Below are 15,690 nucleotides of genomic sequence, written 5' to 3' on the forward strand. Positions count from 1 at the left end.
TACCTGAATATATGTAAACCGCTTTGAATGTAGTTGCAAAAACCTCAGAAAGGCGGTATATCAAGTCCCATTTCCCTTTATGATTAATACACACATATATCTTTTATATAGTGTTTAGATATCTTTTACATGTGGATTGTGTTCTATATGCGTATGCTTTGATCTATCACCATTTATGATTAATATATTTATGTGTTTTTATGTTAGACCCCTGAGGCAGGCGTTTGTGCGCACGGCCTATGTCGGGTCATTTTCAGAATAAAAGGATATTGATTATCTCAATCCTGAAGGCCCACTGTTGCTTCTTTTTTGTTTCTTCTTAAAATATTGTCCCACAGTTTAAACATCATGGCTGTTCTTCAGAGAAGCTGGACAAAAAAATGAAGAACCAGACTATGTAGAAGCGCAACAACCAGGAATAGTGGAGATAGCCAAGGAATTAAAGATGAATGATACAGGATCAATACAATATATGCATGTATACTTACCATTCTACATATTTTTAGTACCCATTGCTAAAGGCTGTGTGCAGGTGGTTCCCAAACTTGGTCTTGGAGGAACCCCAGCCAGTCAGGTTTTCGGGATACCCACAATGAATATTCATGAGACAGATTTGCATGCACTGCCTCCACTGCATGCAAATCTCTCTCATGAATATTCATTGTGGGTATCCTGAAAACCTGACTGGCTGGGGTGCCTCCAGGACCAGGTTTGGGAACCAGTGCCGTATGCTTTAAATATTGCAGTTTACTTGTTGCCTAAGCTTACATGGTAGAACCGTACAGTTGTAAGCGTTTAACCTTTTTTTATTTTTGTATATACTTTCATGCCTATTTTTGTGAATTCCGTAGGTTAAATATTTTATTCTTCTTTATTTTTTATATTATATCATAGGTATGTTTGTCATGTGAAGCAGAATTTATGAACCTGGTCTGTACAGAACTTAAGATCTGTTTCATTTTAATCTCAGTTTATGTTGTACATACATGAATTATTATATTCACATTTTATGTTTTTTAAATGTTTATCATATGACTCGTATGTTCAATCACTGATGTTTCTGATTTAATCACTTTAAATATTTTTAAGTATTATATGCATTTTAAAATGGATATGTGAATTTTTATGTGCTTATTCATTTATATATGCAATTATTCAGTTTCACTTATATTTTAATATTTCACTTATAATTCAATAGGGCCCTTGATGTAGGCATTAGCTGAAACATGGACACATCGTGCAACTGGTTGAGATTCTGGGGAACTGGGTTTGATTCTCTCTGCAGCTCCTTGTGACCTAGGGAAAGTTACTTAACCCTCTATTGCCCTAGGTGCAAATAACCTTAGACTGCAAGCCGATTAGGGACAGAAAAATACTTTCAAAAATAGTATATGTAAACTGCTTTCACCACATCTACAGAAAGGCGATATATCAAGTGTGGAATAAACATATAAATGTTTATTATATTGTATTGATCCTGTATCATCATTCTTTGACTTGTTGGCCATCCACTATTCCTGGTTGTTATGCTTCTGCAGAATCTGATTCTTCTTTTTTTCGGCCAAGATCTGGAGAAGAACTTGATAAGAGTTTCGCTGTTAGCAATCTTTGGGGGTCTTTTACTAAAGCTTAGCTCGAGTTATCTGCAGCAGGGCCCATAGGAATAAAATTGGCCCTGCTGCAGATAACTCAAGCTAAGCTTTAGTAAAGAACCACTTTGTCTTTGAACTGGATAAGGAAAGGATTTCCACTTGTATTTGAAATGTACAACTTCTTTCTTGTTTGACAGATGGTCTGAGTTTTTCCAGATATCTGTAAATCCACACAAAGAGGGGAGGAAAAAAATTCTGGCCCTATGTTACCAGGCCTTGACAATGAGCTTACAGATATTTGTTAGGTTTCCTTGAAGATGTCTTGTGGTTTGTGATAATCAGAAATATGTGTTTAATGAACCAGCTCAATTACAGTTCATTCTGCCACTTAGAAGAGAAGCCTCTGAACCATAGCTGAACAATTGTAATGAACTCACAATTTTGTTCTGGTTATCAAGGTACATTATGTTGATATATGGTGAGCACATTTTACTTATACATATTTCCTTCTAAGTGACTCTTCTTTTTCCTTTTTGTTCATCCCCACATCCCTTATTGTTCTGTTGAGATACAGTATTATTTTAATTTGCCTTGAAGGGTTATTTCCTAGATGCTTTACTCTGCTTAAATGTTCTCTCTTTTTTTTTCTTTTTTTATGAAAATTTCAAATTATATCCAAGCAAATATTTGTACAGAAAAGTGATATAAAACAAAAAAAATTGCAAGGAAAAAACTATCACACCTGTGTTAGTTGACTTAGAAATAAGAAATATCACTCAAGTCCTCAAGTTTGGATCCAAGATTACATATCTAGAAGGGAGCAAACAAGCAATATTCAAAAGAAATTATACCTGAAGTGCTTAAGATTACATTAACATATTTAAAGAACCTATTGAGTAGCTGCCTGGCTACCCACTATACGCTTTGCCACTAAGAAGGCTGAAAGATGAGAAGGTTCAAAGAAAACGTAGATTGGTACCTGATCACACATTTACAGGGATATCTAAGAGAAAAGGTGGCACCTATCTGGATCACACCTAGTTTCAGCAGTAAAAACTGCCTTTGCCTCTTTTGAGTGTCCCTGGAAAGATTTGGAAAGATTCGTACCTTAAGGCCTAAAAAGGTCTTGTCCTTATTTTTAAAGAACATTTTTAATAATCAATTCTTGTCAGGAGATAACGCAACAGTAGCCACCAATGTAAAAGTCATTGCCAGCTCTTCCTCTGATAATTCCAGCACTGCAGACACATCAAGAGGATCTTCAATTTGGTCAACATTGTCATGTCTCCCTGAAGTAGTAGAAGGCAAATAGTATATTTGAGAGAATACTCTTTCCGGTATCTCCTGAGTATATCTCTAGGTGTCACAATTTCTATCAAAGGAAAAATTTTAAAACGCAGGTTATTAGACCTAATATAATTCTCAAAGACTCTGAATCATTCCTTATGTTTCCAAGATCTTTAATCAGGGCCACTTGGGCCTTCTGAGTCTCATCAACATCTTTTTCCCAACTTCAAAACTTTACTAGACAACGTTTTTAGATCCACCGCATTCTTTTCAGCCTTTAATTCAGCCTCTTTTCCAAAAGTAAGATTTGGGTGCACAAAGCCTTACCCAAATCCACAATTAGTGTCCAGAGATTGTCCAAGGTAACCTCAGATGACTTCATCCATTGAAAAGAAGTAATTTGTGGTATTGGTACCTGTACAACTGAAGAAACTCCCTTGGTCACTTCTCAAGTTGTTCTTGAATACTCCTCTCTGATGGAAGTTGATGCCAGCACCATTTCCTGGAGGGATTAAAGATGTTAAAACCGCCACCTCCATCACAGCTGCTGGATGAGCTGGAGCCTCACACAGAACAGAGTCTACTAAACTTCCAGGTTCTGATGCCGATGGTTTCAAAAATGGTGAACTACTTCTGCCCAGCTGGGAAGGAGGGGCTCTATGGTCGGGGCTGAGTGTGGTATCAAGTACAGGAGACACCGTGGGCTCCCCTCTTTGCCCAGGTGTTTCAAGCAGGCTGCCTTCTGACCTATCTGGCAACCCCTGCACCTGAAGAAGGGTATCCTTCGGACCAGCAGAAGGGGCAACAACATGCTGGGAGGCTCTGGCAACGGGTTTGCCCCGTCGCTTCAGCATAGATAGTAAAATAGTAACATAGTAGATGACGGCTGAAAAAGACCTGCACGGTCCATCCAGTCTGCCCAACAAGATAAACTCATATGTGCTACTTTTTGTGTATAACTTACCTTGATTTGTATCTGCCATTTTCAGGGCACAGACCGTAGAAGTCTTGCCCAGCACTAGCCCCACCTCCCAAAACCCCAGCCCCGCCTCCCAATCTCGGCTAAGCTTCTAAGGATCCATTCCTTCTGAACAGAAAAAACCCCAAGAAGAAACCTCGGAGCACTAGCAGACCGTCAGGCAAGTGCGGCCCTCTCTTTTCTTTTCAAATTGAATTTGATTCAAATAAAATGCAAACTCAATAAAAGCAAAGATTAAAAAAGAACTGTATATTATTTTAGGAATAATTTAGGAAAAGACAAGTTCTTCAATGCTAGTGAATGGTATATTCAAAATTGGCCTAAACTGAGACAAAATGATTATAAACCATCTAGTAGTCATTTAAAGTAAAACTAAGGTAAGTCATTATAAAAACAGGAAATGTTACATTATAACCCATCACATTTTTATCTTCCAAGGAATCTCCCACTCCAGCACAAATCTGTATTTCTATTATAAGTATTGTAAGATAAAGTGCTATCATCACAATCCTCTTCACCTCTACAACCTCACCTAGTTTTCTGCCTCTCATCTGCCAACATGTTTCCATTTCTAAACATTTTACCTCTAATTGAAACATAGATAAACAATGTGCCCCAGTATATGCTCTTTCTCCATCTGTTCCCTGTAGCCATACCTAATCAACATATATCACCTCTTTCTGCAGTCCAACACTACACTATACCCCAAAGCAGTACACCAGCCCAAATGTAAAACTCACCCTTCCCATGATCCATCAACGCGCTGTACCCTGCGGCAATATTCAAGACCATTCTGTAGTGTTTCTCTGAACATGAAAAGAAATTTAGACAGTGGTGTTAGTGTGTCTTGTGAAGTCTGCTTAGCAGTGGCGTAGCCAACGGTGGGCCCGGGTCCAGGCCCACCCAGTAGCAGCACACCTATGATATGGCTAGCAGGGATCCCCAAGCCCCACCAGCCAAAACTTCCCAACAACTGTCCCTCTTGCATACCTCATAAATAGCAGATCTTCACCTGCAGCAACTGATACGTACTGTTCGCACTGACCCCACAGCCTTCCCTCTGATGTATTCCCGCCTATGCGGAAACAGGAAGTTGCATCAGAGGGAAGGCTGTGGGACCAACATGAGATGTGTATTAGTTGCTGCTCGCTGCCTGTGAAATTCTGCTACTTAAAAGGTATGCGGGGGAGGGGGGATGTTTGAGAGCCCATATGGCATGCAGGCGAGAGAGGGAGACAAAATCACTCGTGGGACAGGCTGGAGTTCTGCCCACCCATCTTAGGCCCAGGCCCACCCAAAATTGGGTGTCTGGCTACGCCCCCGCTGCTTAGAAACCTGAGTAGTGCATCACAAAATGAAACCAGTAAGCTTAACATTTCTAATGTAGATTATATAATGGGATCTCCTGAAAACATGCCACCATTACTAAAGTTGTTCAACATGAATAGACCAAGGCCTTACATACATACATGCAGGGGGGAAGTTATCAAACTGCATTAGGGCGTTAAGTCACACTATTTGCCCCTTAATATGACTTAAAGAGCCCTAAAATAGCTTGATGTATTTTATCGCGGTGATACTAAATTGCCACGATTTACATAGTAATGAGATGCAAAACATGCAAATTCATGTAAAGCTGCTCATTATTATGTAAAATTCCTAACACGACTTGCAGCGTGCATTTGGTACACATTAAGTCACATTACGGCCCATAAATTAGGTAAATTAACTCCAGCTTTTTAATCAGGGTTACTTTCAGGCTTATTTTCGAAAGGGAAAGACGCCCATGTTCCGACACAAATCAGGAGACGGGCGTCCTTCTCTCAGGGTCATCCAAATCGGCATAATTGAAAGCCGATTTTGGGCACCCTCAACTGCTTTCCGTCGCGGGGACGACCAAAGTTCACGGGGGTGTGTCGGCAGTGTACCGAAGGCGGGACGGGGGCATGAGTAAGAGATGGGCGTCCTAGGCCAATAAAGGAAAAAAGAAGGGCGTCTCTCATGAGCATTTGGTCGACTTTACTTGGTCCATTTTTTTTTCACGGCCAAGCCTCGAAAAGGTGCCCGAACTGACCAGACGACCACCTGAGGGAATCAGGGTTGACCTCCCCTTACTCCCCCAGTGGTCACTAACCCCCTCCCACCCAAAAAAAAGATACATAGTAACATAGTAGATGAAGGCGGAAAAAGACCTGCACGTTCCATCCAGTCTGCCCAACAAGACAAACTCATATGTGCTAGTTTTTGTGTATATCTTACCTTGATTTGTAACTGTCATTTTCAGGGCACAGACTGTACAAGTCTGCCCAGCACTATCCCCGCCTCCCAACCACCAGCCCCGCCTCCCACCACCGGCTCTGGCACCCAATCTCGGCTAAGCTCCTGAGGATCCATTTCTTCTGAACAGGATTCCTTTATGTTTATCCCACGCATGTTTGAATTCCGTTACCGTTTTCCTCTGCCAGACTCAAATGTCATACCCAGCTCCATCAAAGCAGTATGCAGGTCCCTGGAGCAGTTTTTAGGGGGTGCAGTGCACTTCAGGCAGGCAAACCAAGGCCCACACCCCACCCCCACCTGTTACAGGTGTGGTGGTAAATGTGAGCCCTTCAAAACACTCCCGAAACCCACTGTACCCACATCTAGGTGCCCCACTTCATCTCTAAGGTCTATGGTAGTGGTGTACAGTTGTGGGGAGTGGGTTTTAGGTGGGGTTTGGGGGCTCACCAACCAAGGTAAGGGAGCTATGCACCTGGGAGCAATTTGTGAAGTCCGCTGCAGTGCCCCCTAAGGTGCCCGGTTGGTGTCCTGGCATGTGAGGGGGACCAGTGCACTACGAATGCTGGCTCCTCCCACGACCAAATGCCTTGGATTTGGTAATTTTTCAGATGGGCGTCCTTGGTGTCCATTATTGGTGAAAACCAGGAACGACCATCTCTAAGGTTGACCATCTCTAAGGTCGGCCTAAATGTTGAGATTTGGGTGTCCCCGACCGTATTATCGAAACGAAAGATGGACGTCCATATTGTTTCGATAATACGGGTTTCCCCGCCCTTCGGCAGAACGTCCTTAGAAATGGACGCCCTTAGAAAAGGTCGTCCATGTTCGATTATGCCCCTCTTTACCACATAGGAGAATCATGCTGCAAACCACAGTCCAATGTTCTTGGGCCAACACTGCAACCTCCCTCCCCCCCCCCCCCCACTGGCTACAGAGTCCCCGAAGGACCTACCATTTAGATCACTGGTGGTCCAGGGGGGTCTTTAGGCAGGAGTGATGCCCAGTCAGGTGCTATCATCAAAATGGTATGACTACCGCTAAGAGATCATGTTTATGTATAAAGAGTCATGCAAGACTACCTCTAGGGACATCATTTTGATGATGGAACAGGACTGGGAAGGAACAACTGGACATCACTCCTTTCCAAAGACATCCTGGACCACCAATGATCTAAACAGTAGGCCCCTTTGGAGCCCTTGGGGGGTGGGGGGGTTGGTGTTTTCTCTGTTGGCCTGGGAGCACCGGTCTCAGGCTGCTGGAATAAACACTGCTTGTGAGCTGGCTTGAAAGCAACATTATTCTTTTACCATGGGATTTAGCAACCTGCAGGACAAAGTACATAAGTACATAAGTAATGCCACTCTGGGAAAAGACCAAGGGTCCATCGAGCCCAGCATCCTGTCCACGACAGCGGCCAATCCAGGCCAAGGGCACCTGGCAAGCTTCCCAAAAGTACAAACATTCTATACATGTTATTCCTGAAATTGTGGATTTTTCCCAAGTCCATTTAGTAGCGGTTTATGGACTTGTCCTTTAGGAAACCGTCTAACCCCTTTTTAAACTCTGCCAAGCTAACCACCTTCATCACGTTCTCCGGCAACGAATTCCAGAGTTTAATTACACGTTGGGTGAAGAAATATTTTCTCCAATTTGTTTTAAATTTACTACACTGTAGTTTCATCGCATGCCCCCTAGTCCTAGTATTTTTGGAAAGCGTGAACAGACGCTTCACATCCACCTGTTCCACTACACTCATTATTTTATATACCTCTATCATGTCTCCCCCTCAGCCGTCTCTTCTCCAAGCTGAAAAGCCCTAGCCTCCTTAGTCTTTCTTCATAGGGAAGTCGTCCCATCCCCGCTATCATTTTAGTCGCCCTTCGCTGCACCTTTTTCAATCCTACTATATCTTTCTTGAGATGTTGCGACCAGAATTGAACACAATACTCAAGGTGCGGTCGCACCATGGAGCGATATAACGGCATTATAACATCCTCACACCTGTTTTCCATACCTTTCCTAATAATACCTAACATTCTATTCGCTTTCCGAGCCGCAGCAGCATACTGAGCAGAAGGTTTCAGTTTATTATCAACGACACCCAGATCCTTTTCTTGGTCCGTAACTCCTAACGTGGAACCTTGCAAGACGTAGCTATAATTCGGGTTCTTTTTTCCCCATATGCATCACCTTGCACTTGCTCATATTAAACGTCATCTGCCATCTAGACGCCCAGTCTCCCAGTCTCGTAAGGTACTTCTGTAATTTTTCACAATCCTCTCGCGAGTTAATGACTTTGAATAACTTTGTGTCATTAGCAAATTTAATTACCTCGCTAGTTACTTCCATCTCTAAATCATTTATAAATATATTAAAACCCCACTAACTACCCTTCTCCATTGTGAATACTGCCCATTTAACCCCACTCTCTGTTTCCTATCCTTCAACCAGTTTTTAATCCACAATAGGACTTTTCCTCCTATCCCATAACCCTCCAATTTCCTCTGTAGCCTTTCATGAGGTACCTTGTCAAACGCCTTTTGAAAATCCAGATATACAATATCAAGTGGCTCCCCTTTGTCCACATGCTTGTTTACTCCTTCAAAGAATTGAAGTAAATTGGTCAGGCAAGATTTCCCCACACAAAAGCCGTGCTGACTCGGTCTCAGTAATCCATGTCCTTGGATGTGCTCTGTAATTTTGTTTTTAATAATACCCTCTACCATTTTCCCCGGCACCGACGTCAGACTCACCGGTCTATAATGTCCCGGATCTCCCCTGGAACCTTTTTAAAAAATGGGTGTTACATTGGCCACCCTCTAATCTTCCGGTACCACGCTCGATTTTAAGGATAAATTGCATATCACTAGCAGTAGTTCCGCAAGCTCATTTTTCAGTTCTATCAGTACTCTAGGATGAATACCATCCGGTTCAGGAGCAGGGCCGGTCTTAGGGCGAGGCGACCGAGGCGGCCGCATAGGGCACCGCGCTCAAGGGGGCCCCGCGCGGCGTGCATGGGGTTGCCCCGCCCGCCCGCCGCTCCGCCCCCCGACGATCGATCGCTGTTCTGTAAAAAAAAATTGAGAAGCGCCGAGTAGCAGGCAGCGCCTCGCGTCTGCCATGCTAGTAAAAATCTCCTGCACGTCGTCGGGCCGGCCTTCCCGCATTAAGTCCCGCCCTCCTCTGAGGTAATAGGCTATTACCTCAGAGGAGGGCGGGACTTAATGTGGGAAGAGCCTATTACCTCGGAGGGTGGGACTTAATGCGGGAAGGCCGGCCCGACGACGTGCAGGAGATTTTTACTAGCAGGGCAGACGTGAGGCGCTGCCTGCTACTCGGAGCTTCTCAATTTTTTTTTTAAGTTAGTGGGTGCAGCAGGAAAACAGAGTTGGTAGGTGGGTCGGGTCGGGGGGGAGGACTCAGATGGGAGAAGGGTGTGGGATGGGGGTTCTCAGTTGGGGGGAGGGGGTAAGGGGGACAGATGGGAGAAGGGTGTGGGATGGGGGTTCTCAGTTGGGGGAAGGGGTAAGGGGGACTCAGATGGGAGACGGGTGTGGGATGGGGGTTCTCAGTTGGGGGAAGGGGGTAAGGGGGACTCAGATGGGAGAAGGGTGTGGGATGGGGGTTCTCAGTTGGGGGAAGGGGGTAAGGGGGACTCAGATGGGAGAAGGGTGTGGGATGGGGGTTCTCAGTTGGGGGAAGGGGGTGAGGGGGACTCAGATGGGAGAAGGGTGTGGGATGGGGGTTCTCAGATGGGAGAAGGGGGCTGGAACTGGGGTTTGAGAAGGGGCCATATGGGAAATGGGGGCCATGCATGGGGCTGGTGGGAAAATGGGGCATGCGTGGGTCAGGTGGGAGAATGGTTCTGGGGCTGAAAAGGGGGGCTCTAATACAAGGCATGTGGATGAAGGGGGCTGGAACTGGGGGCTGAAAAGGAGGGTAGGTGGGATAAGGGGGCTAGTACTGGGACTGGAGGCTGAAAAGGGGCAGGGGCTGAAACTGGGGGTACTGGGGGCTGAAAAGGAGATAGGGAGAAGTGGCTGGGGCTGAAGCTTGGAACTGGTGGGAACAAAGGGCTGGGGACTGGGGTTGAAACTGGGGGCTGAAAAGGGGACAGGGAGGAGTGGCTGGGGGCTGAAGCTCAGGATTGGTGGGAGAAAAGGGCTGGGGCTGAAACGGGGGACTGGTGGGATAGTGGGGCTGGAACTGGGGGCTGAAAAAAAGGGGCAGATCCTGGATGGAAGGGGGAGCAAGAGGGAGGGCAGACCTGGATGGATGGGAGAGGGAGGGCAAATGGTAGATAGAAGGGGCAGAGAGAAAGGGCAGACAGTGGATGGAAGGGATAGAAAGGGCAGACAGTGAATGGAAGGGGCAGAGATAGAGGGCAGATGTGCACGGAAGGGCAGGGAGAGAGGGCAGACATTGGATGGAGGGGACAGCAGAGAGGGCAGACACTGGATGGAAGAGAGAGCGAAGACAGATACTGGATGGAAGACAGTGAAAAGAAGATGAGGAAAGCAGAAACCAGAGACGACAAACTGTAAATAAAATATATATATTTTTATTTTTTTGCTTTAGGATATAGTATTGTGGCTGTGTTAATAAATGTTTATAATAGAACATGTAAATAAGGTAATCTTTTTATTGGACTAATTTTAATACATTTTGACAAACTTTCGGAGAACAAAGCCCCCTTCCTCAGGTCAGGATAGGATACTGTAACAGCTCTATACTGTATTGACCTGAGGACGGAGGTTTTGGCCTCTGAAAGCTAAATGTATTAGTCCAATAAAATGGTATTATTTTATTTTCTATATTTGTTTTGTTTCTATTTGTTAATTTGTAAAGTGGTGATTGGTATTTGTTAGTTTTTTTTCAAATTTACATCTATTGTCTTTATATTTTGCACAGTACTAGGGGACATTTTCTGTTTCTGTGGTGTTGTATTGTATGCAGAGTCTGGCATCTTGGGGGTTCAGTTTAATTTTTGTCTAAATAGAAAGTTTAAATATTACTACTTATTCTATAGTGGATTAGGGTGTATCTGTGTTTGTGAAAAAGACATGGTTTTCAGTTGGCATTGACTGTGCAGGATCAACAAGCCCTGGAGCTGGGGGACTTGGAGCTCGGAGGGAGGGGTGGCCGGCTCTGGAGCTAGGGTGGGGGCGGAGTTAGGGTGGGGCGGGGGTAGGGTGGGGCCCCGTCAAATTGGTCTGCATAGGGCCCCGCACTTGCTAAGACCGGCCCTGTTCAGGAGATTTGCTACTCTTCAGTTTGCTGAACTGGCCCATTACGTCCTCCAGATTTACCATGAAGTCAGTAAGTTTCTGCAACTCGTCCGCTTGAAATATCGCTTCCGACACCGGTATCCCACCCAAATCTTCTTCGGTGAAAACAGAAGCAAAGAATTCATTCTCTCCGCTATGTCTTTGTCTTCCTTGATCACCCCTTTTACCCCTCGGTCATCCAGCGGCCCAACCGATTCTTTTGCCGGCTTCCTGCTTTTATTATACCGAAAAAAATTTTTACTATGCTTTTTTGCCTCTAATGCTATCTTTTTTTCGTAATCTCTCTTGGCCTTCTTTATCTGTGCCTAGCATTTGCTTTGACACTCCTTAAGCTGCTTCTTGTTATTTTCAGACGGTTCCTTCTTCCATTTTCTGAAGGCATTTCTTTTAGCCCTAATAGCTTCCTTCACCTCACTTTTCAACCAGGCCGGCTGTCTTTTGAAGTTCCGTCTTTCTTTTCTAATTACTGGAATATGTTTGGCCTGGGCCTCCAGGATGGTATTTTTGAACAGCGTACATGCCTGTTGTACAGTTTTTACCGTCTCAGTTGTCCCCCTAAGTTTTTTTCCACCGTTCTTCTCATTTTATCATAGTCTCCTTTTTAAAGTTAAACGCTAACGTATTTGGCTTCCTGTGTATAGTTACTTCAAGGTTGATATTAAAACTGATCAAATTATGATCACTGTTATCAAGCGGCCCCAGTACCATAACGTCCCTCACCAGATCATGCGCTCCACTAAGGACCAAGTCTAGAATTTTTCCTTCTCTTGTTGGCTCCTGCACCAGCTGCTCCATAAAGCTGTCCTTGATTTCATCAAAGAATTGTACCTCTCTAGTGTGTCCCAATGTTACATTTACCCAGTCTATATTTGGATAATTGAAGTCACCCATTATTATCACATTGCCCATTTTGTTTGCGTCTCTGATTTCTTTTATCATTTCTGCGTCTACCTGCTCATCCTGGCGAGGCGGACGATAGTACACTCCTATCACCGTCCTTTTCCATTTTATACATGGAATTTCAACCCACAATGACTCAAAGGTGTGATTTGTGTCCTGCTGAATTTGTAACCTGAATCAAGGCTCTCGTTAATATACAATGCTACCCCTCCACCAGTCCGGTCCACCCTATCACTACGATATTCTTTGTATCCCGGTATGACAGTGTCCTACTGGTTATCCTCCTTCCACCAGGTCTCAGTAATGCCTATTATATCCAATTTTTCATTAACTGCAATATATTCCATCTCTCCCACCTTATTTCTTAGACTCCTAGCATTTACATATAGACATTTCAGAGTATGTTTATTGTTCCTATTTGCCTGATGCTTAGTACTGGACACTACTGATTTGCCATCTTTTGTCTGATCTTTGGTTGTATTTAAGGGCACCTGGCCTACCACGGTCTGTTGTGCAACCTCACTATCCAGAAACCCTATCTTCCCTGTTTGTGAGGTATCTTTGCAAGATACCTTATCCCGAACCATGCGCTTTTGAGCGACTGTCGGTCTTCCCCCCCATTTCTAGTTTAAAAGCTGCTCTATCTGCTTTTTAAATGCCGATGCCAGCAGCCTGGTCCCACCATGGTTAAGGTGGAGCCCATCATTTCGGAATAGGCTCCCCCTTCCCCAGAATGTTGCCCAGTTCCTAACAAATCTAAAACCTTCCTCCCTGCACCATTGTCTCATCCACGCATTGAGACTCCGGAGCTCTGCCGGTCTCTTGGGCCCTGCGCGTAGAACAGGTAGCATTTCAGAAAATGCTACCCTAGAGGATCTGGATTTGAGTTTTCTACTTAAGATCCTAAATTTGGCTTCCAGAACCTCTCTCCCACATTTTCCTACGTCATTGGTACCTACATGTACCAAGACAGCAGACTCCTCCCCAGCAATATCTAGAATCCTATCTAGGTGACGCGTGAGGTCCGCCACCTTCGCACCAGGCAGGCAAGTCACCAGGCGATCCTCACGTCCACCAGCCACCCAGCTATCTATATGCCTAATGATCGAATCATCAACTACAACAGCAGCTGTCCTAACCTTTCCCTCCCGGGCAGCACATGGAGACATATCCTTGGTGCGAGAGGATAGTACATCCCCTGGTAGGCAGGTCCTGGCTATAGGAGTACTTCCTACTTCATCAGGGTGATGCTCTCCTTCTAGGAGACCTCCCTCCTCCAGGGTAGCACAAGGGCTACCAGACTGGAGGTGGGACTTCTTTACAACATCCCTGTAGGTCTCCTCTATGTACCTCTCTGTCTCCCTCAGCTCCACCAAGTCTGCTACTCTCAAGAGAACGGACACGTTCCCTGAGAGCTAGGAGCTCTTTGCATTGGGCACACACATATGACATCTCACCAACTGGGAGATAACCATACATGTGACACTCAATGCAAAAGACTGGATAGCACCCCTCTCGCTGCTGGACTGCTAACTCCATCTTAGTGCTTTTGAGTTTTTCAATAATTTAAAACTTGCTACAGTATTAAGGATATTAGCCTAATATAAAAGTGTCTTTTAATTTATGTGGAGGGGCATAATCGAACGGAAATGCCTATCTCCATGGGCGTTTATCTCCGAGAACGGGTCCGTGAAGGGGCGGGCCGAACCGTATTTTCGAAAAAATGGACGTTTTTGAGCTAGGCGTTTGTTTTTTTTCAGCGATAATGGAAACTAAAAACGCCCACCTCAAAAACGTCCTAATCCAAGCCATTTGGTCGTGGGAGGGGCCACGATTCATAGTACACTCGCCCCCCTGATATGCCAGGACACCAACTGGGCACCCTAGGTCAGTGCGGTGGACTTCAGAAAAAGCTCCCACATGCATAGCTCCCTTACCACGGGTGCTGAGCTCCCAACCCCCTTCCCCCAAAACCCACTACCCACAAATGTACAACACTACTATAGCTCTTAGGGGTGAAGGGGGCACCTACATTTGGGTACAGTGGGTTTTGGAGGCCTCCCATTTACCAGCACAAGTGTTACAGGTGGGGGGGGGGGGGGGGGGGATGGGCCTGGGGCCACCTGGCTGAAGTGCACTGCGGTACCCACTAAAAGTGCTCCAGGGACCTGCACACACGCAGGCCTCTAGGACTGGTCGCTGCTATATAACATTGGCACACCAGTTGACACCTGAACACTAATCTCTCCGAAAACGTCCTTTATTGGAATAACCGTGTTTACTCACAGTTAACAGCAGATCAGAGGTTGTGCCCCAATGGCAATGAGTCTCCCTGGTACTGAGATGAGCAGTAGGTCAGAGCTGGCAGAATGCTGTACAATGCCCTCTTTCAGCCACATTCAAGGTAAGAGCCAAGTTCTGTAACGTGGCTAACACAGGAAAGGGAACTAAAACTGGCTTACAAAAATGGCCACTACCGCATGGACTACAACAGGAAACACAACAGGGCACACTCTGACCCAGTAGGCAGGGGGAAAAGCACCATGGGAGAAGAGCCTACCAACTACCAACATCGTGAGACTGTAACACAAGCTAATGAAATCACGGAGCCCAATACCCTACACCCACCACAATGCAATGCTGATGTGACCCTGTACTGCACCCGAGAGCCACATCTGACCCAGGGAAAGGCTGTGACAGGATCGAACACATTCTGCTGTCATGGAGGTGGGTACGGCATTTGAGGCTGGCATACAGGCTGGGAAAAAAGTTTTTAAAGTGGGGTTTTTTTGGTGGGAGGGGGTTAGTGACCACTGGGGGAGTCCGGGAAGGTCATCCGGGCAGTTGGAGCACTTTTTTGGGACTTGTTCGTGAAAAAAAAAGGGTCCAAAAAAGTGACCCAAAATCGCGGTAAAAACGCCTTTTTTTTTTCTATTATCAGCTAAAGACGCCCATCTCTCCTCGGCTGATAACCACGCCCCAGTTCCGCCTCCACCCACCTCCGACACGCCCCCGTCAACTTTATTCGTTTCCGCGACGGAGTGCAGTTGGAAACGCCCAAAATCGGCTTTTGATTATACCGATTTGGGCACCTTTGCGAGACAAATGTCTATCTCCCGATTTAGGTCGCACTATAGGCGTTTTTCTCTTTCGAAAATAAGCTGGATAGTATATTTTATGATTTATTTAGTGTTTCCTTCTTAGATGGTAATGAAATGTATTTAAAACTCTGTAAGAGCACTCCTTGCTTGTTACTCTAATTACAATAACTGACTATAAATGAAGAGTTGTCCTAGGGGTGGGTGGGAATACTAAATTAGATCCTGCAGTGGCTGTTAGATTCTATCTGTTAATGCTATGGTAC

At 45.1% G+C, this 15,690-nt stretch overlaps 1 protein-coding gene across 1 annotated transcript in view; it reads right to left on the reverse strand.

Moving 5' to 3' along the window:
• LSS (lanosterol synthase) overlaps positions 1–15,690 on the reverse strand; it is a 968,970-nt gene that overhangs the window by 148,037 nt on the left and 805,243 nt on the right. Inside the window, exon 18 of the mRNA XM_030210819.1 lies at positions 4,599–4,664. Coding sequence (XP_030066679.1) covers positions 4,599–4,664 — 66 coding nt within the window. The remainder of the gene's footprint in view (positions 1–4,598; positions 4,665–15,690) is intronic.

Source organism: Microcaecilia unicolor, chromosome 7, assembly GCF_901765095.1.
Source record: "Microcaecilia unicolor chromosome 7, aMicUni1.1, whole genome shotgun sequence".
Classification (NCBI taxonomy): Eukaryota; Metazoa; Chordata; class Amphibia; order Gymnophiona; family Siphonopidae; genus Microcaecilia; species Microcaecilia unicolor.